The 23,159-nt window shown below is 41.7% G+C and overlaps 1 protein-coding gene across 7 annotated transcripts in view; it reads right to left on the bottom strand.

Annotated features, from left to right (window-relative positions):
- The window catches only part of BCAS1 (brain enriched myelin associated protein 1), a 91,729-nt gene extending 69,399 nt beyond the window's left edge, over positions 1–22,330 (bottom strand). For 2 of the 7 annotated variants that reach the window (XM_054045708.1, XM_054045711.1), the window contains exons 1-3: positions 22,191–22,328; positions 15,515–15,596; positions 14,871–14,955 (exon numbers count right to left, since the gene is read on the bottom strand). In XM_054045708.1, coding sequence (XP_053901683.1) covers positions 14,871–14,955; positions 15,515–15,586 — 157 coding nt within the window. In that variant the 5' untranslated portion in view covers positions 15,587–15,596; positions 22,191–22,328. Of the gene's footprint in view, positions 1–14,870; positions 14,956–15,514; positions 15,597–21,452; positions 21,582–22,190 lie in introns of those variants that run through there. The other 5 variants (XM_054045706.1, XM_054045710.1, XM_054045713.1 and 2 more) reach the window with 4 other exon arrangements.
- Positions 22,331–23,159: the final 829 nt, after the last annotated feature.

The following is a 23,159-nucleotide window of genomic DNA, read 5'->3' as shown; positions in this document are numbered from 1 at the left end:
GAGTTCCACAAGTTGACTGTGTGCTGCATGAAGAAGAACTTCCTTGTATTTGTTTTAAACCTGCTGCCTATTAATTTCATTTGGTGACCCTAGTTCTTGTATTATGGGAATAAGTAAATAACTTTTCCTTATCCACTTTCTCCACATCACTCATGATTTTATATACCTCTATCATATCCCCCCTTAGTCTCCTCTTTTCCAAGCTGAAAAGTCCTAGCCTCTTTAATCTGTCCTCATATGGGACCTGTTCCAACCCCCTAATCATTTTAGTTGCCCTTTTCTGAACCTTTTCTAGTGCCAGTATATCTTTTTTTTCAATGAGGAGACCACATATGTACGCAGTATTCGAGATGTGGGCGTACCATCAATTTATATAAGGGCAATAATATATTCTCAGTCTTATTCTCTATCCCCTTTTTAATGATCCCTAACATCCTGTTTGCTTTTTTGACTGCCTCTGCACACTGCACGGACATCTTCAGAGAGCTATCCACAATGACTCCAAGATCTCTTTCCTGACTTGTAGCTAAATTAGCCCCCATCATATTGTATGTATAGTTGGGGTTATTTTTTCCAATGTGCATTACTTTACATTTATCCACATTAAATTTCATTTGCCATTTTGTTGCCCAATCACTTAGTTTTGTGAGATCTTTTTGAAGTTCATCACAGTCTGCTTTGGTCTTAACTATCTTGAGCAGTTTAGTATCATCTGCAAACTTTGCCACCTCACTGTTTACCCCTTTCTCCAGATCATTTATAAATAAGTTGAATAGGATTGGTCCGAGGACTGACCCTTGGGGAACACCACTAGTTACCCCTCTCCATTCTGAGAATTTACCATTAATTCCTACCCTTTGTTCCCGGTCTTTTAACCAGTTCTCAATCCATGAAAGGACCTTCCCTTTTTTCCCATGACAATTTAATTTACGTAAGAGCCTTTGGTGAGGGACCTTCTCAAAAGCTTTCTGGAAATCTAAGTACACTATGTCCACTGGTTCCCCCTTGTCCACGTGTTTGTTGACTCCTTCAAAGAACTCTAATAGATTAGTAAGACATGATTTCCCTTTACAGAAACCATGTTGACTATCGCTCAACAGTTTATGTTTTTCTATGTGTCTTACAATTTTATTCTTAACTATTGTTTCGACTAATTTGCCCGGTACCGACGTTAGACTTACCGGTCTGTAGTTGCCGGCATCACCTCTAGAGCCCTTTTTAAATATTGGCGTTACATTAGCTAACTTCCTGTCATTGGGTACAGAAGCCGATTTAAAAGACAGGTTACAAACCTTAGTTAATAGTTCTGCAACTTCACATTTGAGTTCTTTCAGAACTCTTGGATGAATGCCATCTGGTCCTGGTGACTTGTTAATGTTAAGTTTATCAATTAATTCCAAACCCTCCTCTAGTGACACTTCAATCTGTGACAGTTCCTCAGATTTGTCACCTACAAAATCCGGCTCAGGTTTGGGAATCTCCCTAACATCCTCAGCCGTGAAGACTGAAGCAAAGAATCCATTTAGTTTCTCCGCAATGACTTTATCGTCTTTAAGCGCTCCTTTTGTATCTCGATCATCAAGGGGCCCCACTGGTTGTTTAGCAGGCTTCCTGCTTCTGATATACTTAAAAAACATTTTGTTATTACCTTTGGAGTTTTTGGCTAGCCGTTCTTCAAACTTCTTCTTTGGCTTTTCTTATTACATTCTTGCACTTAATTTGGCAGCGTTTATGCTCCTTTCTATTTGCTTCACTAGGATTTGACTTCCACTTTTTAAAAGAAGTCTTTTTATCTCTCACTGCTTCTTTTACATGGTTGTTAAGCCACGGTGGCTCTTTTTTAGTTCTTTTACTGTGTTTCTTAATTTGGGGTATACATTGAAGGTGGGCCTCTATTATGGTGTCTTTAAAAAGCGCCCATGCAGCTTGAAAGGATTTCACTTTAGTCACTGTACTTTTTAACTGTTGTTTAACTAACGCCCTCATTTTTGCATAGTTCCCCCTTTTGAAATTAAATGCCACAATGTTGGGCTGTTGAGATATTCTTCCCACCACAGGGATGTTGAATGTTATTGTATTATGGTCACTATTTCCAAGCAGTCCTGTTATAGTTACCTCTTGGACCAGCTCCTGTGCTCCACTCAGGACTAAATCTACAGTTGCCTCTCCCCTTGTGGGTTCCCGTACCAGCTGCTCCATGAAGCAGTCATTTAAAGTATCGAGAAATTTTATCTCTGCATTTCGTCCTGAAGTGAAATGTTCCCAGTCAATATGGGGATAATTGAAATCCCCCACTATTATTGGGTTCTTAATTTTGATAGCCTCTCTAATTTCCCTTAGCATTTCATCATCACTATCACTGTCCTGGTCAGGTGGTTTATAATAGATCCCTAATGTTATATTCTTATTAGAGCATGAAATTTCTATCCATAGAGATTCTATGAAACATGTGGAATCACTTAAGATTTTTACTTCGTTTGAGTCTACATTTTCTTTCACATATAGTGCCCCCTCCCCCCGCACGAACTGTTCTGTCCTTCCGATATATTTTGTATCCCGGAATGATTGTGTCCCATTGATTGCTCTCAGTCCACCAGGTTTCTGTGATGCCTATTATATCAATATCCTCCTTTATCATGAGGCACTCTAGTTCACCCATCTTATTATTTAGACTTCTAGCATTTGTGTACAAGCACTTTAAAAACTTGTCACTGTTTATTTGTCTGCCCTTTTCTGATGTGTTAGATTCTTTTTTATGTGAATGTTTATCATCTGATCTGGCCCTTACATTATCCTCCTCCATCCTCTGCTCCTGACGATAACCTGGAGATTCTCTATCATTAGACTCTCCCCTAAGAGAAGTCTCTGTCCGATCCACATGCTCCTCTGTAGCAGTCGGCTTTTCCCCCATCACAGTTCTTGCACAGTCCCATGAAGTAATGTGGCTGCAGAACCCAGGGAAGGAAGAAATGTTAAGGGACAGGCTCCGCAGTCTTCATATTGAGTAGCACTAAGGGCTTGTCTACACTGGCAGCACTTTAACATGGCTTGTGTAGTCACAGCAGAGTGCTGGGAGAGAGCTTTCCCAGTGCTCTTAAAAAACCACCTCCATGAGAGGCATAGGTACCAGCACTGAGAGCACGGCTCCCAGCGTCGGTGCACTGTTTACACTGGTGCTTTACAGCGCTGAAACTTGCTGCACTCAGGGGGGTGTTTTTTCACACCCCGGAGCGAGAAAGTTGTAGTGCTGTAAATTGCCAGTGTAGACAAACCCTCAGTGTAGCATATACGCATTCATATGAATACTTAGGGCCTGGCTACACTTGCAGATGTAGAGCGCTGGGAGTTAAACCAGCCTTTGGAGACCGCAGCAGGGAAAACGCTGCTGAGTGTTTACACTCTCAGCTGGACATGCACTGGTGTGGGCACATTAGCAGCTCTTGCAATGCCACAAAGAGCAGTGCATTGTGGTAGCTATCCCAGCATGCAAGTGGCTGCAACGTGCTTTTCAAATGCGGGAGATGGGGTGGAGTGTGACAGGGAGTATGTTGTGTGTATGTGGAAGGAGAGAGGGTGGGTTTTGGGGGGCTGAGAACATGTCAGCATGCTGACTTGTAAGTTCAGACAGCAGCGGACTTCCCCCTCTTCTCCCCGCCTCTCTCTCACTCACTCAAAGCAAGCAGCATTCCTTTGTCCCGGAGCAGATAAGCAGCTAGCTGTCAAAAATGAAGCTTTGAAAGGACATATCCGCATTCCTACAGCATTCCTACAGCGAGTTCAAAACAATGACAAGAGTGGCCAGTTGACTTAAGGGGATTATGGGTCGTTTCTGGAGGTCAATCAGAGCTCAGTAATGCAACACCCCGTTCACATTGGCACCGCAGTGCTCCAGTAGGGGCACAGCAAACGTTATTCCACTCGCTGAGGTGGAGTACCAGCAGCGCTGTAGCTGTGGAGTCAGAGTGCTCTACGTGCCTTGCCAGTGTGGACGGGTAGTGAGCTAGTGTGCCTGGGGCTCCTTTATTGCGCTGTAACTCGCAAGTGTAACCAAGCCCTTATTTGGCAACATGAGTAAGAGTTACTGAATCTGGCCCTAAAATAATGTAAGTAGACCCCATCATAAGCAGACAAAAACTGAAGACAACATATGGGATTTTTGACAAATCTCTATTTTCAGCAGCAATGCTGAAGGTGTCTCTTGAACAGGCAAAAGATAAGGCTGGCTGTTGAGCAAGCCACTGCACAATAAGATAAGGCCAGAGAACTCCATATGAAGTAACTTTTTAGAGGGGTTTTTTTAATGGTGTATCTGATGGAGTGTCTACGCACAAGCTCTGGAGGGGTTAAGCTGGCTAACTTGGCCAGTTAACTGCCCAGGCTGCACCTGGAGGAGGAGCAGGGATTAATGACATGAGATGGATGTTCAGATGGATGGGAGCAGCTGCTGGGTTTAAGGCTAGGCTGACTTGACTCCATTCCACTCCCTGGGAGAAAGCAGGTGTGTCTGGGGCTATATAGGCAAGTAGCCTACAGTCTCTGCCTAGGAGGACAGAGTTGGACTAGCAAACCCCAAGAGGAGGGAGAATTGGAAAGTCTCAGGGGAAAAGTAGCAAGGTATAGGATAGGGCAGAGCTTGGCTGCGGATCAGAGGGCCCTGAGGTAGAACGTGGAATAGAGGGCAGGCCTGGGTTCCCCTATTCGCTATTGGGGAAGGGCACATACCAGGCAGTGGAGAGTGGACTGCTTGCCTGGGACAGTTTGCCCTGAGAGATGTTGATACCTTGGAAGGGTAAAACATGCTTGGTGACCTGGCTGGAGGACCAAGTCATGAAGAAGTCTCTCCAGCCATCTCTGCAACTCTGGGGCTCCTGCTAGAGGAGGGCACAACAACTGAAAGGAATTAATCCCCACAGCTTCTAGGAAAAGGCACCCTAGTGCTGAGTGGACCCTGTGACAATTATCCTTTGTAGGGAGTGTTTTAAAGCAAAACTGAATGTTTACATGTCCTTTGCCAGGAAAGGTTCATTCAGATTCAACTGGTGGAAGTAAGAGCTGTTCATAGTACTCCATTGAAGAATCAGTCACTAAAGTTTCCCTTACATACTCCACTTTGTGAGTTTTATAACTCAATCATAAACAATAGTAATTGGCTGGAAAAATAAATTGTTATACAAGTTCTCTGACTGGAAACACATGTTGGATTAACACAGTGTATCTGAGACCAGAATCTTGGTCAAATCTTAACCTAAGGCCGACTGTCTGCTTTTAATTTGGCCCCTTTTTGTTAGTGAAGTGTAAGGCATTCTCTGTCTATTTCTCACTCCCATACTTGCCTCTCCCACTTCCCATCTCTCAAGCTACCGACTTTAGATCCCTCTCTAACACTCCCCCCCCCACACACACACTTTTTTTTTTAACCTTAAATCACTCATCTCTGCTCTGGTGAGATATATGTGCCCTCATGACTGACATTTATCTGTGGCATCTGTCTAGTCTAAAACCCAGTCTTGTAAACACTTATTCTAGTGAGACATCCCTATTTGCACAATTTGTCCATTGACTTCAATATGACTACTCGCATCACTAGTACCCTTAAGTGGTGACCTCTTCAGCAGAGACCTCGTCTTTCTACATGGCCTGAAGAAGAGCTCTGGGTAGCTCGAAAGCTTATCTTCCTCACCAACAGAAGTTAGTCCAATAAGAGATATTACCTCACTCACCTTGTCTCTCTTTCTTGGTTGCAAAACATACCAATGATGGTAGGATAATAAGTTCATTGTTTCAGATATTGCAACTTGCCTACAATTCAAAAACATCCTTATGTTCTTAAACTAAATTTTGCATGTCAGCCTAAAATGTGGTTTGATTATTTAGTTCAAAATGTCTTGGGGTTTTTGTGTGTGGCTATTTTGGATACAAGCACATGACAAACAACTTAGACATTTTGTTTAGAAATGTAATTACAGCACTGCAGTTGCATTATCTTGTTCCTAGGAGTCCACTGAAAATCAGAGAGAGAACAGAGTTTAATGGCTGTGATGAGGCCATTATTGACTCCAGAAAACATTCTACATTTTAAAAGTCCATCAGTGTTGACTAGCATGATGGACTGTAATAGCCTTGAATGAGTCACTGCAGTGTTTCTGGTGAATAATACACATTTTAAAGGATTCTAAATATGTAGTCATACAAGAAGGATTTTTTCTATTTTAAATTTTCACCTTTTCATTTAATTTTCAGTATATCTAATCGGTGTGTGTGAATTTCTTTTCACAGATATTTAAAATGTCCTTGTTATTGTACTAAAATTGCTATACATTTAAGAGACCCCCACTGCTGTATGTATTTACATATGCAGAGTTGTTGGTCCCAAGATATTAGAGAGACAAGATGGGTGAAGTAATATCTTTTATTGGACCAATTTCTGTTGTGATCCTGTTAAACTAGATCAATATGTTCATGCAGAACTTTACCGCAGAAGAGCTCTGTGTAAGCTTGAAAACTTGTCTCTCTCACCAACAGAAATTGGTCCAATAAAAGATATTACCTCACCCACTTTGTATGTATTTACATGGCACACCCCAATGGTTTGCAAAGAGAAGTTATGATCTGACTAAAAGATCATCTATTTTCAAAGGTATTAGAGCCTCACTTATGAGCACAATAAATTTGTTTTCTCCCTTTTTAAACTAATATTTTTTAAAGAATTTCAGAGGGGTAGCCATGTTAGTCTGTTTCAGCCAAAACAACGAGAAGTCTTGTGGCACCTTAAATTTATTAGTCTTTACAGTGCCACGAGACTCCTTGTTGTTTTTTCTTTAAAGAATGAAATTCCCATTCAGAAATCTATGTTATAGGGCAAAGTTTCAAACTGGTGGTGGCTGGATGACTTTGCTCCATGACTGTTACTTACTTTAGAATTATCTAGCCTCAAATCAACACTTGCTTCTTTACAATGTACACCTGAGAGTTTTATTTAATTTTCTTGTTTTCATTAATTTAACAAATGAGCTGCTTTCATCCTCCCCCACCCCAAACACCGTGCTCTTTACAGACCATATGCAACCAGCACTTTTGATATGTAACCGTTTTGGGGTTGCATTGTTGTAACTGTTTGACCACTCAGCAGCAGCAGCAGCATTTTACAGGACAAGCAGAGAAGAATGCCATTTGTTATAGTTACCAAGCTAATTGCACTTCTGACCCCCTCCTGGTCTCTTTGAATGTACCCCCTCAGGTGTCGGGCCTTGAGCAGTTACTTCTTGGATGGGGGAAGGGCGGGAAGAATTGTATGTTTCTCCTAATCTCATACCAGTCCTTGGGTGGCAGTGGCCTGTATATCAACTGTGGTTACCTCAGCAGATCTGAATTAGGTTCAGTACCTGCAGTTCTGTTCTCTCCAGTAGCAAGGACAGTCACAAGGCAGCCTTCTTAAAACAAAGTATTTAGAACAAAAGCATTTCAGAGATTTTAAAACACTGAACCGACCATCTTCCTGGTAAAACTAAGCTTCCCATAGACTGCCCCCGCCCCAAGCCCCTGAGACTGCTTGGGTCTGGGTTGCATAATCTGTTCCTTTATGTCACTAACCAGTTCCCTCAGTCTGCATAAGGGAGAGGTCTTTAAAACTGCTCAGTCTTTTGATCACCCATCCAGGAGCCAAATCACTTAATTGTTTAGTGTCTCTTTGCTCTCTAGGCTCCTAGACTTGGAAAACAGCTGTGTAACTTTGGGCTGAAGCCTGGATCTAGGCCACTGACCTGCAATTTCCCCTGAAATGTTTGTTGGGAGGTTGCTTATTGAGCGCCATTGTGTTACTTTCCTTTTGTTTTTCCAACAGTCTCCTGTTAAACTAGATCAATATGTTCATGCAGAAAAGCTTTACAATCCAATATAACTGTACTGTAACTTTACCTCTGCCTCCAGCTACCGGAGCAGTATACCTAGGGAGGCAGCCACCGATCCGCCCACACTGATGAGTAGCAGATGGCAATGGAGCCTTCCAAATAATGTTATTCCCTTTGGTTGTATCACAGGAGTAGTTTAACTATCTGGATTACTTTTGTTATATTAGCAAATGGGTGTGTGAAGTCTACCTATTTACCAAATATACTGTTAAATACAAACAACTCTCACATGGTAAGGGTGGTGTTGGAAAGCACAGTAAGAAATTAACAAGATAAAGATTTGGAGCTGGTAGAGATGATGCATAACTGTTGGCGGGAGCACAATTGAAAAGTTCTGGTGGTATGCAGCAGGGTGAACAGGCTATTTAAGATTTATTACAGCCAAACAGTATGGAATTGAAGCTCTGCACCATAATGCAGCTGAACATTCTCTTACTGTTCCAGAAATATGTTCAAAGGCCAGATATTTCTATTGGCTGTAATGTACTGGTAGTTTTCACTTACTAATAAAGTTCTAGATAAGACTGGAAACAACATTTCATAACTGATATGTGTAATGTCCCAGGCAGGAGAAACACTAGTAACATTCACTCTGCTGTATCTGTATAAGATGTGAATTGAAACAATAAGGCTACCAACCAGTGCTTTCTCAGCACGTAGCAGGATGCTTGACAAGACTTCAAAAATAACAGGTGGGAAGAGAAATTAAACAGTTTCCAAAAGGAAAGCAAAGAAACATTTAAAAGCTGTGGTTGGCAGCATGGAACAACTGTGCCTGAGCACTTGTGGCCAAATTTTCAAAACAGCTCAGGGCCAAATTTTCAAATGTTCTGCACCCAGAACTGGGGCCAAACTTTCAAACAAGATCAGCTCTCATTTAGGCATCTAAATAAGGGCCAGCTTTTGACAGTGCTCAGCACCCATAAGGTGCCATTGTGATCTTTACAGACAGATTTTCAAAAGAGTGCAGCACCCAGCACACCCCCTTCCTCCCCCCGTGCTGAGCTCTTTTGAAAATCTGTCCCCTGTTGTTGGTGCTGAGCACTCTTGAAAAGTGTGGCCTTACTCATCTTTATTGGGATTCTTTAGGAGTCAAAGGGTCTGATCCTTCACCTGTTGAAATTGATGGAAAGCTCTCATTACCTTGAGTGAAACTGACCCTAAATGGCTTTTCTTTGAGAAAATGCACATTACGACCACCCACGCATTACTGGGTTCTTTTCAGGCTGATATTCACAAAGCTGCCTAAGGATTCTGGATGTCCAATTCCTATTAGAATTAATGGGAACTGGATATCCGGATCATCAAGGCAGCTCTGAAAAATCCCTGCCTTAAACCACACCATACTTCTATTTTTTCTAACGCATCAGACATTTAGGCTACTACCTTGCAATGGTCTCTAGATAGATCCCTGACATCAGTGGGGCTCTATGTCAGTTCAGGGGTCCATCTAGATGAGATTCATTGCAGGATTTGGGCCTTCGGGGACAATTAGGAGTCACTATTTCATTTCTGATTTGTTTTCTCTGTGTCTCATAGATATAAACTAAAGATGTATTAGAGACACATGATGAAATGCAAAACTACTTGCACATCAAGATTTACGTATTTCCTCTGATAATTGATTCTATGGAGCAAAAATGGGGCAGTAAAATCAGTCTTGTTTCTAAGTGAAAATGGACCCTTTTCTTTGAGTGATTAATTTGAAAATTTAAACTAAAGAATATAGACAGGTCAGGGGGCTGGGTTACATGATGTTTGTCTTCAGGTAAATAAGTCTTGATCTTGCAGTATAGATGGGATTGAGCACGTGAAAGCATGTTTTTGGTACTAAAAGTTTAATTGCAAGTTTAATGAAATTTAAGGGGGAGGAGAAGGGATGTAAAACTGACATCAAACATCAATAAGGCTCAGAGCAAAAGGTTTATATTAGGTTATTTTTTTAAAAATCACAAAGTTTGGAGGCATATTACATACATTCATCATACATTAACTCACCAAGAATCAAAAAGAAAAAAAATATGGGAAATCATGAAATTCAAAATCATGGAGCATTCTTCCCTTGCTCTGGAAAAATAATCTCTGATTATAAGTACAATTCCCTGCTTCATAAATTTCACCAGGGCTTTGGCTGATACCTTAACTAACTGCCTGCCAGCTCACCACATGGACATATTTGGAGAAAAGCTGCATGTTGGTAACAATGGGAGGTGTGTGTATGTGAGAGAGAGAGAGCCATAAACAAAGTCGAGACGGGATCTAACTTTCTTAGCAAAAGAGAGGTGTACATATGCAATTTTGAAAACAGTCCATGCATGTATCAGTAACTAATCAAAGCTCCATTTTTCCCTTCCTGGCAATAACTCACATAAGGGAGAGGAAACCAGTCAAGTTTCTGACATTCTTGCATGGGGGATTTGAACCTCTGTAGAGTAAGGTAGGAGTTCCACTGACTTAATCTGAAGGCTTCAGGGAACATGTAGGAGACAAGGTCATACAGGCAGATGGCTCTTTGCTTTTGCTCTACTGTTGAGCCCCATGGACAGGAGTCTCCGTGGACTGGTCATGAAGGTATATGGATAGCACACACTGATCAGTGGGTTCCCTCCCCATCCCCTAACACACACGTGTGCATCTCTCTCTCTCTCTCTTTTTTCTTACAGTATAGTGTGGAAAACAGGAAGGAAAAGGCAGCTATATGTGAGCTGAACCAAGTCAAATAGTGTTAATCATTCAAGTGTTGAGCTAACACCCACAATTTATACATGATATTGACATATGTTCTATGTACAAAAAGACAGGGCTCCACCTATGTACTATAGTTATATACAAAATAGTAAACTCATATCCAGGGCAGACTATTACAGTCAAACAGGTCAGGGGGCTGAATTACATTATGATAGTCCCCAGACACAGATAAAATGATTTAGTTGGTGTTGGTCCTGCTTTGAGCAGGGGATTGGACTGGATGACCTCCTGAGGTCTCTTCCAACCCTAATATTCTATGATTCTATGAAAACAGGCTTTGGTCTTGCAGTGTAGATGTGACTGAATCCTTGGTTAACCATATTTCCAAACCATGCTACAGTCCTGATTGTCACAGATATAGTTATGCTGTGTTGTTGTAACTGTGTCGGTCCCAGGATATTAGAGAAACAAAGTGGGTGAGGTAATATCTTTTATTGGACCAACTCAAAATATATTACCCCCACCTGGTCTCTCACATATGTAGCTATGTAGATTAAGATTTCACTTCTGTGTACTGTACCTTTAAATTTCTAGACATCTAATGAAAGCAGCTGCCATTTTATGTTTTGTTCAGGAGCAGACTATTACATAGGAAAGACACAAACTGTGTTCTCCTGGAGAATTTACTTTATTTAATAACTAAGTATATGGGTGATCTCTGTAAATAAAAAACACTGTTAAAGTGCCAGTCAGTGGCACAATTCAGGATCATGGTTAGGTGACCTCTACATGGCAAAACAGATCCATGTCTTAATCAGGTCTGGGGGACAGTCATGTTATTACTACTTTCCCCAACACATTCTGTGTCTGTACTGTAGATAGCATCAAAAACAATCAATTTACTAGTTTACTGGCCTTTTACCCACTAACATCTCCTGTGTTAAGGGTGTTAGGACTTGTAAATGTCTTGCCTCAACTTATTGCTTGTACTAATATACAAATGTAAAAGAAAGGAGGTTCTAATAGTTTTTTCTCCCCACAAATAACTAATGATTTTTCAAGTCAAAACAATATCCCAAGAGTAGCCAAGAACATAATCAGGAATCAGAAAATTAGTCATGAATGTTTAGTAGCACATGAGCATATGCAACATTCTTACCATGACACTTATTAAAATTGTTATAGATCAGGCCAGAGACATAGATTAATAAAAATGCATATTGGATGTGTTTTCTGTCTGGAACCCAAAAGTCAGGGCTCTAGAGGCTCACCTCCAAGCCTGAGTTTGCACATTCCCACCCCCTGTATTTTAGAATAAGCAAAGTGATTTATTTGCAATCAGTGTGCTGATTTTTCTCCAATTAAGTAAAATTTGTATTAACTTTTGGAGCCCTGACTTTTGTTTTCCAGACAGAAAACTCATCCAACGTGCGAGATTGTACTTGATTTTAGCCAAAAGTTGAGAGATGATAAAAGGGAATGTTTACATGTTTTTTATTGAAATCCCTAAGGAACATTCATTTGGTTTCTAAACCTTCCTCTCATTTAACACCACTTTATTTTGGGACCTTGAATAGGGTGCTGGCCAGGAGGTCCTAAGCCAGGCCCCTGTTAGCCCAGCTCCAATTAAGAAGCATTAATTGGGGCTGGCTGAGTATGCCACACCTAACTGCTAGAAGGGAAGCACCTGTGGGCCTCGTTAGCCAGGGGCTATATAGGGCTGCAGGAAGGAAGGGGGAGAGGAGAAAAGAAAGGGAGGAGCGAAGCGAAGCGGAGCGGAGCTAAAGATTGTGTATCCCTGCTGGCTGGAGAAGCTATCTGTCCCCCAGGTTACTGGTTTGATGCATACTGTAAAGTGAAGGTGGTGGGAACTGACAATGAAAATAAAAAACACTGGTGATTGCACTCAGAAGAGGACTCTGGCTGATTTGTTGTGAGGGCAAGCGTAGGCCTTGTTACAAACCTAAATCATTTATATATACTAATAACCTCATGTTTTGGTAGCTGTGCAATATCATGCACCTTGTCCTCCCTTACATCCCAGTTTTGTTAGCAATCTAGACATATGTCTTAAATCCTGAAACTCTAACAATGTGTGTGTATGTTGGTAGACCAGAATATAGTCTCTCTGAGAAGATTAAGGTCCAGATCACTGGAGCTAGATTGATTTATACTAGCTGAAGATCTGGCATGAAACTCCCTCTTCCCCCTGCATCTGATTTCTTTGCCCTGATCTTACATACACTCTTAATGAAGATCAAAATAATCAACCTGTATAACTCAATAGCAAACAAGTCAATATTGTCACAGGTCTGCAATATTTTTTCAGCTCATTTCACTGGCCTCCATCCTCTATCAATATCAGGTGCATCCTAACTTTCAAGGTTTTCCATGATTCTGCCACACCTATATTGACACTACCATTAGAGTTCATCTGGCAATTTTAGAATAAACTTTTAAATTCAAGGCATTTTATTGGCATAGTTTTTATTTATAAAAAATTTGGCTCATCAGACATTTACAGTCATTGTAACATACATGTAAAGATGTATTAGATGTATGTTACAATGACTGTAAATGTATGATGAGCCAATTCTTGAGAACCCTGAGCACCTTCAACCTCCACTGAAGAATACTTTTGGCAAAGGGACACAGAGACACAGAATAGGCAAACATTTTATTTCCTGTAGGTCTGATTCTATTAGAAATAGTGGGATAGGAGCACTTTAAACACTCTAATGTGTTTCCCCATTTTCCAACCCGGGTGGGGGTGTCTACCCCACACAAGGCTTGAGTAGGAAAAAAGGGCCAATTAACCCCATGATAGGCTGCAGCTGGAGGAGAGTCAGGACTGATAAGGCCTAATGGCTGATGAAGCTGAGCTGGGCTAAGTACAAAGAGGAAGTTTGTAGTAGTAGGAGACTGTAGGGAGGAACTCTGGATAGAAGGGGAGTTGGAAAGAGAAGAGGAGGAGTCCTAGGGAATGTCGAATGCAGATTCTCTAGCCACAGGGAGCAGAGAAAGCTCCAATAGTAGCCCAAGGGGGAGAGGGGCTGAAGAAAGATAGGATGGAGTCCAGGGAAAGAGCAACAGGGTTTGAGATTTCATACATTGTAGTTGCTAGACATAGGGTCCCTGAGATGGAACCTGGAGTAAAGGATAGGCCCAGTTCCCCTACCAGCCACTGGGGAAGTGGCACAGTCTAGGCAGTAGAGTAGAAGACTGCCGGTTGTCCAGTGAGACATTGAGACCTTGGAAGGGGAGAACTATAGTGACCGGGCAAGAGGGCCAAGCCATGAAGTGGGAGCAATGTAGTCTGGAAAGTGAGAGAGAGAGAGAGAGAGAGACACCACATGGCAAGCAACCAAAGGAGAGGGCATCAGATTTGTCAAGAGCTAGTCCCCAGGTAAGTCCCTAGGAGACACTCCAGCAGTGAGTAGTAAACCTCCTGACACTATCTACCATCTATTCTGTTGCTTGCAGGAAGCTTTTGCTCCCATCAACATGTTACATGTTCTCCTCCGTTCCATTTGGTGACACATCTTCCCATCATGTACCCATAATCTCAGAACATCTCTAAGGGGTGGATTCATCCCTTCACTGGCATGGGTGCAAGCACTGGGACAGAGAAAAGGTAGTTTGGGCCTCTCTTCCGGAGCTTGCAAGGGTTGGTGGAGCCTTCGGGGCTGCCCTCACTTGTACCCCTTGCTGCAATGGCTCTTATGGAGCTATACCGGGGCACAAAATACTTGGGAAGTAAGCTGTCCCAGCCACACTGCTTCCCACCCCCATAATTCATTTCCTTCCTTGTTTGCCCCACCTACACCAACTCCAGTCCATCCTCAGTCCACCCCCGAACACCCCCTGCACCTTGGGCTCAGGCAGAGACATAGAGTGTCCCTGTCCCAGGTCTTTACACCTGTGCTTAACCCCTTTGTGCCAGCCTGGGACAATGATTAATCGGGTCCTAAATATTCAGTCTACTGTATAGCTCTTTATAGTTCAGGTGGAATTTGCAGCTGCAAACACCTAATCTGATTAAACAAACAGCTTAACGAGAGTATTTGAATTAGCTGCTCTCTTTGCTATCTAATCTTTTGAAAGGCCTAAGCTTTGAAAACCACAAGCGCTGATTCACAAGTCTGAGCTGACAGGAGTTAATCTTTTCATCTGACACTAAACATTGCTTCTTATTGCTTCAGCTTTAACCTTGTATCTTCCTAGCTGCTAGCAAAAGCAGAGTGGATGTGACACTCTTCCCTTTCCAGTACATACCTTTATCGTTTTCAGAAGAATCAGTCTGTACAACCTGAATTGTGACAGGTCCATTTTTAGCACCAGTAGGAGGTTCAGACACAACCTGAAACATCAAATAATATATTGTTCAGTTGCATGCCTTAGAATAAACATTTGCATTAATTTGCACGCAGCAGTGTAGCAGAAGATACCTGGTAATGATTTTTAAAGTGTTTAAGTGACTTGGAAGCCTAAGTCCCATTTTCAAATTGACTTAGAACCTTAGAAACTGAGTGGAGCAATGCTTAAATATCTTTAGAAATCTGGGTTTTCATACCTAAGACCCAGATTTTAAGGCATTTAGGCACCTAAATTATGGAATTTATTGCTTTGTTGTTCCCGTCAAAGGGGACAGGAGTGAAATTCTCAATGAAGTCAATAGGGGTTTCCCCATTGACATCAATGGGGACAAGATTGCACTTCAAGATTCTGGTATCCGTGCATCCTTTCCTCCCATACTATACACATGAGAACAGGGAATCCAGAATCCAGCCCTTAATATAGAAAGGTTGTATACAATAAGGGTGGAATTTTCAAAAGCAGAAAAGGGAGTTAGGCACCCAAATTCTTGTCCATTCTTATTAAGGTAACAGTAGCCAAGGAACGTTAGATTTCTCGGTTACCTGATAATTCTCTGTTGTACACACATTATCTTGGTCTTCAGCTTCTTCTTGAACAGTCAAATTATTTCCCATATTTGCTGTGCTATGGAGAAAAACAGTTTATTAATACAAAGTCGATTCATGCCTGTGAAGGAATCTATCAAATTAAGAGAAGGCAACTGACCACAGGTTTTTACAGGCACCTTAGAATTCCCGGAAAGTCCCATCTGCTTTGCAGAAAGTTGCTTCTTTATTACATCACTGTCTCTTTGATGCTACAGGCCTCATTATTTGGATACAGCCGCCCCTACTGACAACTGCTCACCAAAAAGGGGGGAGAGTCACATACATTTCTGGCTTCTTCACAAAGTTTAGTTGCAGCTGACACATGGGTTGCTTGTTAAGACTATATGAACTGTTAAGATGTGTGAAATGAGCACAGAGCCTGTGTCTGCTAGCTGGAAAGAAGGCATAGGGCATGCAGGGAATTGCTCACTATTAAGACAAAAGGCAAAACACCATGAGAACACTAGTACTGAAACAACCAGGGGATGGGAGAAATTATCCCAGCAGCTTTCACACAAAGGGCAATTAAAAGGGGAAAAAAGCATGCATCTAGACATTTTGAAAATCTGGCTCTTGTCAGAGGAATGGTGTGTGCAGTATGGCAAATCCTACAGGAGATTTTCTTCCCCCATTCCTCCCGGACAGCGTCACATGCCTTGCCAATGGCAATTAGAGGGTATAAAGGCACCAGATGGTGTCAAGGAGAGAATTCCCCTGGCACAAGAGCAGTGTAGACCCACTTGCAGCTCCAAATGTTGGGGTCATGTCCAGGTAGGGTATTTTAGTTAGGTAATAAGTTTAATTCATTAAGGACCAGATCCAACACCTATAGAAGTCAATGAAGAGACTCCTATTGACTTCACTGGGCTTTAGGTCAGGCCTTAGATGACTGGGTTAGGCATAGGCAATAAGTTTGAGTTAATCAGCAAGGTCTCTCTTTGACTGTGTTATATCATCTGAACTTTCCAGGTCTTTAGACTGTAAGCTATTCAGGGCAAGGAACTGCAGCTTGCTTGGCACAATGGGCCCAAAACAAAACCCACTGAAATCAATAGAAAGGTTCCTATTGCCTTTCATGGGCTTGGGGTCAGGGCCTACATGCTGTCCAAGCTAAATAAACAAAAAGAAAAAAGCCTGGACCAGACCTTAAAACAGGACACTCTGGAGTATTTTAAGATTGTTCAGTTCTACAGTCATTGGCCAATTTAGTAGTTCATTCCACTTCATCCCATTCCATCTATTAAATGATGGTATCTGAGTGCCGCACAGAAATAAACAAAGCAATCTTAGGTCCAAATTGTCAAACATGGCAGGCAGTTCCATGTTTCCCTCTTTGAAAATGTGGGATCCAATTTATTATTTTAGTTAAGCAATAAGAACCAAATTTTGCTCTCACTTACCCCCACATGACCCTGGTCATGTTGCACAGATATACCTCTGAAGAGAGATTTTTCTAGGTGTTTTAATTAGATCATCATTAAATATTCAAGAGGGAGGAAATCCAGGGGTTGTTAAACCTTGTTGGTCAGACTTTGGTTCTGCAAAACTTGTTCAGAAAAAGGTCTCCCTGTAGCTGAAGCCACCAAGGTTGGAGGTTCAAATAATTGGTTATAGGTAGGTCCCAAATTCAGCTTAGAGGGGCCAAAACCAGGGATAGTTTTGCTAAACCTCATCAAGTAGGGTTTTTTCCCCCAGGGATAGTTCAGAACTGGTTCCTTTTGTATGCAAACTCCCAAATTTGGTGAGATTATGGCAGAGCCTCTCTTTCGCATCCCTGGTTACTGTGCTCTGTTAAAGGCCTGATACTGGACTGAAGTGAACATTGAAATAATCCCATTGATTTCAGTCCATAAACAGAGCTGATATATTGACTTCAATAAGAGTACCTGTGTGAGTACAGATTGTAGCACTGAGCCCTGACTTCAGACTGCAGAGAAGTTTTTACAAGAGGTTTATCTTTTCAGCTGATATTTCAACTATATATCAGAACTTTTGACTTATTGTGGAAAACAGCCAACATTTCCCCATGGATGTATAATGGCCCCTTGCCCTTGTTGGGTAGTTCTGTTGCCTAGCAACAAAGTAGCATGCTATCTGGAGATAAAAAAAGGGTTTCAAATCCTGCTTAATCTCAGTGGGGAAATTCAGGGTCTAGTTGAATCTGAAGAATTTATTTCTGTTATCCATGCACAATGTTACCAGGTTTACCTGCTCACACATGCAGACTATACAATTTACACAGTGTAAGCAATATTTGCAAATGATGTGTGTCACTTCCCTCGTATGCATTAGGTGTAACATACGTGCATTTGAAAGAAAAAGAACACAGTATCTAGTTATTTTCACAAGAGTCTGGGGTCTGACTCTCACTTGCACCAGTTTGATATCAGTACAACTTTAATGATTTCAATTGCAGCTGCGTGGTATATTACTGAGATCAGAATCTGGTCTCAGAACTTTACGTTCATACACAGAATTAAATTGATAAATTTGATTGAAAAAATATAATTCCAGCTGAAATAAAACATCTTTTGTTATTAATCATGTATATTACTTTAGTGCCTCAGGGCCAACCCCAAATGGGGCCCCGTTGTGACCGGCACTGTACAGAGTAGCAGGCAATCAAAATAACATTCACACTGAAATTCAAGAAATCCTCAGAGCTGCCTATCTCATAGAAACCCAAAAGAGGTAAAAGCTCATTTGAAAGCTGCTTTTGATAAAAGTCTGGGATTAACTTGTTACCTCATTGGCTTGGATGATGTTGAAAATACTCACACAAAAAGCCAGAGAAAATTCCATCATGTGAGTGTTTGTGATATTATCCATTCAGACTTATCTCAGGTCACAGCAATTGGTCATTATTATGCATTACTAATGGCTGCTCTACAGTTTAAGCGGAAATGTGGTTACTGAAAAAAATTAAGTAATGAGTCTCTTGCAATTACTATCTGGGTACAAAATTACATTGCCTGGAGTCAAGTCATGACTCTGATTCTCCAATATTGCTTTAAAAAAAACCCCAACAAAACATACATGTTGCTGATATTCAAGAAAAAGCGATATTCAAGCGAAAGGTCACTGCCACCTCTAGACAAACCTAAGCATCAGTAGAAATGATTATATTAACAACACGTATACATATAACTATGCTAAACCAGCATCACTTACATTTGCCACAACGGTCTGGTACAGACTTGTGGTAACCTCTCTCCTGTAATCCTGTCATTATGTTTAGATATCACTGTAGCAAAGATTGGTATGACAGATTTTCAGCACCCACATTTGGAGCCAGATTTTCAAAAGAGCTCAGTTCTTATTGAGGCACTTAAATGAAATGGCCAAGTTGTTTTATTTTTTTCCTCAGAAGTGCTCAGCATCCCGCAGCTCCCATTTTTAGGACTTTTGTTCATCATAGCAAACCTACTTCTCCAGCTTCGAAGCCTTTGCAAGCATACATACTGCCCACTGACTTCACTCTAGATTGCCAAACAGCAGCATACAACTAGGTTGCCAGTCCCAGAAGATGCTACAGCCCCAAGATGCATGCTGTCAAACTCAAGGTTTCACAAAGAGCTGCTGCATTTTTTCAAATATCCAAATATTTCCATCACCTAGCAGGGTAGGTTGCCTCCAGGAGGTTGGTTAGGTCTATTATCGAAATAGTTAAGTCAGCTATGCAATTCAAATCAAAGCTGAATTTCTCCAAGTGCAAGGCGACTAGGATCAGGGCCCCATTTAGGGACCATTTCTCTTCTCCTAAGCTATTTCCCAAGGAAAGCGCTTGTTTGGCAGGATCTTTTTGCACACATCTAGTCAGAATGGATAACATCTTCCCAGGAGGCTATTCCAGCTCAGATGACAGAAGCAGAACTCAGTTTAAGGCAGACCCTCTCATTTTTAAGGCTGGTTAGCAAAAGAGCTGACGCCCAGCTCCATTAACAAAATGTGAGTGCATAATATGCGCACAAGTAATTGGTGCAAACCGTGACTGACTGCCGACTTGGCTGGTTAGAGGTCAAGCGGCCATTTGTGCATGCAAATAAGTTGTTTGCACATGCAATTTCAGTAAATGCACAAATTAGGCATGAAAATGCACACACTAGTTTACATGTGCCTATGAGGGAAAACCTCACAATGGCAATTAGGAGCATTATGAATCCCTACTTCCCTCAGGACAGGCTGAGCACCATGTAATAAGCAGTTGGGCCAGTCTGCTATTGCAGCACATTACCTACAAGCACAGTACAATCCCATATAACGACATTAAGGTGGAACCCCCTCTTTCTCCAGGCCAGCGGTGGGGTGATTTGATGGGTTGCTGGGTGGAGGATGTGCACATGGCTGCATTCTTTGCTATATTTGTTCTCCGGACTTTACTCTCCAAGGCTGTCATGCCAGCAACTTTCAGCACCAGCAAACTTACTTAGACCAGTGTTTTTGAACTTGGGTTGCCTAAAGTTAGGCTCCAGAATCCATTTAGACACCTACATAAAAGCTCATCTAAATGCATGCCTTTCAAAGGTGCTAAGCAGCTGCACTTCACATTGATTTAAGTGAATTGAAAGTGCTCAGTACCATTCAGGGACTTTAAGCAGAGTATAGGTGATGTTTTGGTGCTGAATTAACTGAATGCCTGAACCCTCAGATGTACTTTTCTTTAAATTCTATGATCATCTGTAAGTTTTCTTGTAAGCAGAATTTGATCTTGTCAGTCGCTGTCTGAGAGCCGTTCTCTAACTATGGACACTTTTTCCCTCAGAGCTCCCAGTTGGGTTCTCCTCATGTCTTCAATCAGATTTCACATTTTAGTAGTGCATCACTTTTTATTTATTATATATTATATATTATAGTTATTTCTACTGTGGTAGCACCTAAGACCCCCAGCCATGGACCAGGACCACATTGTGCTAGGCGCTGTACAAATACAGAACAAAAAGATGGTCCCTGCCCCAAAGAGCTCGCATCTTTCAGATACAGGCATGCAGGCAAAGCATGATTCCACATGAGATTTGCTAGCAAACTTCTCTCAGACCTAGGTTGTTGTGGGGGGTGAGTATTGATTTTTTGTAGAGAGACACACCATCATGGAAATCAAGTTGTAAAATAAAGTCCTTGCCATGGGGTGGAGGGAGTATAAAGGTAAATTTGCCATCAGCCTGGAGGTTTCTTTTAAGAGGATACAGATTTTTATATCAAGTTGCAACTGTAACCTGCAGGAGGATCAATCAAACCTGGAGAATAGGAATGTAGTCTAACTGGATTTAAAAGGAACGCACGCTATTAACATCCAAGTCAGACACAACCCACAAACAGTTCCTCTTCTGAACTGTTTTTCACCTCTTCTACTGGGAATAGGGAAAAGAAATCCCAAAAGAAATATGTGGGTTTTTTTTTTAACCATAGCATTTTCCACAAGGGAGAAATTCAGTCCTTGTGTGGCTCTCTATGTAAAGGTGAATGTCATCCTTCCTTCCCCCACCATCCAAAAATCATAGGTTTGGTTCTGCTGTGTGTATATGTGGTTTTGCAGAGTAAAGATTGAGAAAGTAATAAATAAAAAGTGATCTCTTGCCCGTGCTGTGTGAAACCAGTCTGAAACTGACCCTTTAAATGCCATTTATTGACCAATCTAAGATTATTACAGCAAGCTGCGTCATATAGCATTCCATAATACAGGAAAGTACACAGTGAGCTCAGGCACTCAGTTAATTCAGCAGTGAAGCGGCCCATATGCTTTGCTTAAAATCTCTTTACAGTCAATCAGGCTCAGTTCTCTTTTTTAACTATGTTCTGTGCCTAAGGAACAGCGAGTTTTGCTGCTGATCTGAGCCATATGCAACCAAGGAAGGACTAGGGCTGGGGCAGGGCCTTCAGAAAACCCCCTTCCTACCTTCACAGAAGTCATCCAGGTCTCAGTCACCCTTTGCAGAAGATAGCTGGGACAGGAGTTGGGTTCTGAGGTGGGAAGGGAAACAGGACTCTTGAACTTCAGCTAAGGAAGGAGAGTTTATCCACCTTACACGGAACGGAAGGGACGGGACGGGACAAGGGAGGAATGAAATTACTCACTCTAAACAAACAAGAACCACCCTAGAACAATTCAAACAGCAACAAAGCTGTGGTCACCCATTCAGAAAGTGCAAAATTAAAGTCCTTAAGGTTTCACATTCAATCTTTGCAAGACAGGAGTGCATTGCAAGACATGCATTAATCAAACGGGAAGGGTAAACTATAGATAAGACGGGCATTTACAGTCACACCTCAGGCTCTCATGGGAAATCTTCCCAGGGAAATGACAGTTCAATAAGTACCAAGACGGGTTTAATAGTCCCATGCAATTTGGTAAAAATCTCTCTTGGAAAGTCTGTTTCCTTTTGTCTTTCTGTCAATTTGCACTAAGCATCAGGTAGAAAATGCTAATGCACAGCAAAAAAAACAAAAACAAAACAACCCTACACCAGCCACGTTGAAGAATAAACAAACCAACACACAGCTTTGCAGCTGCATACTTGGCAGAAGTTCACATGAGAACAGACAGATCTAGGCTGAATCGTGGGGTAGAAATGGTACGCTATGAAAACAACAGCACAGCCCAAGATACAAGTGAAATCATAGCAGTGTAAGTTACCTTGTACAGGTTCTTGCCAAAGAGTCCCACGACCACTGAGCCAACCTGGAGCTGTTCAGGTGGAGGTGCTGCCGTCCCTTAGCAAACAGCTGCCAGCAGTGGCTTGTTGTGCCTTTAGTAATCTGCTGTCAGAATGCTCACTAACACTAGGTGCAAATATACAGAGGGGTGGAGTGCGCTACTCCACCAGCCCTGTCAAACTATTTTCTGTTCCTGGACTTTAGGGACACTCAAACCTGTTCAGTTACATCCATTTGCTTCATTTTTTTCCCCTGCTGAGTTCTTACACTGGGCTGTCCCAGCAACAATAAATTCTCTCTCCTCCTGGGAATAACAACTGTTTGCTGAACACTGTTTAAAAAAAGCACAATTCTCCCTCACATTGGCAAAATAGACCAAGTGAAAATTATTCACTGCTTTTCTGTTCAGGGTATATGAGATGGATCTTAAATTTCCATCTGGAAAGTGCAATCATATTTAGCAATTTAAAGCATTGTGAAATATTAACTATTTAATCCTTATGATGCTCTTAGGTAGGTATTCCTATTTCATATATAGACTTTGGGACAGGGACTGTCTTTTTGTTCTGGGTTTGTACAGGGCTGAGCACAATGGGGTACTGGAGCATACCTGAGTCTCTGTGGTGCTCCCACAAAATAAGTATTTCCTGTTTTACAGATGGGGAAAGTGGAACACACAGGAGTGAAAAGAGTCACACAAGGACACACAGCAAGACAGTTTCAGAGCTGGGATTAGAACTCAGAGGTTTCAGTTTCTCGGCCCCACACACAGAGTATTAGACCATGTCGCTTCACTTAAGCAACAGTGTAAAACCAGGAGCTTCATGCTTCTTCAAGCCGTGGTGGTGTGACATACAATGTGAAAATTATCTTAAGTTATTACTGGAGTGTCATGTGTGAGAGTTCCCGGAGGTTCTCTCTCACACTCCCTCTGCAGCTCTGTCAGGAT

The sequence above is a fragment of the Malaclemys terrapin genome, chromosome 12, assembly GCF_027887155.1.
Source record: "Malaclemys terrapin pileata isolate rMalTer1 chromosome 12, rMalTer1.hap1, whole genome shotgun sequence".
NCBI lineage: Eukaryota > Metazoa > Chordata > Testudines > Emydidae > Malaclemys > Malaclemys terrapin.
Note: the sequence above shows the minus strand (reverse complement) of the source record. Positions and strands in the feature narration are given on the sequence as shown.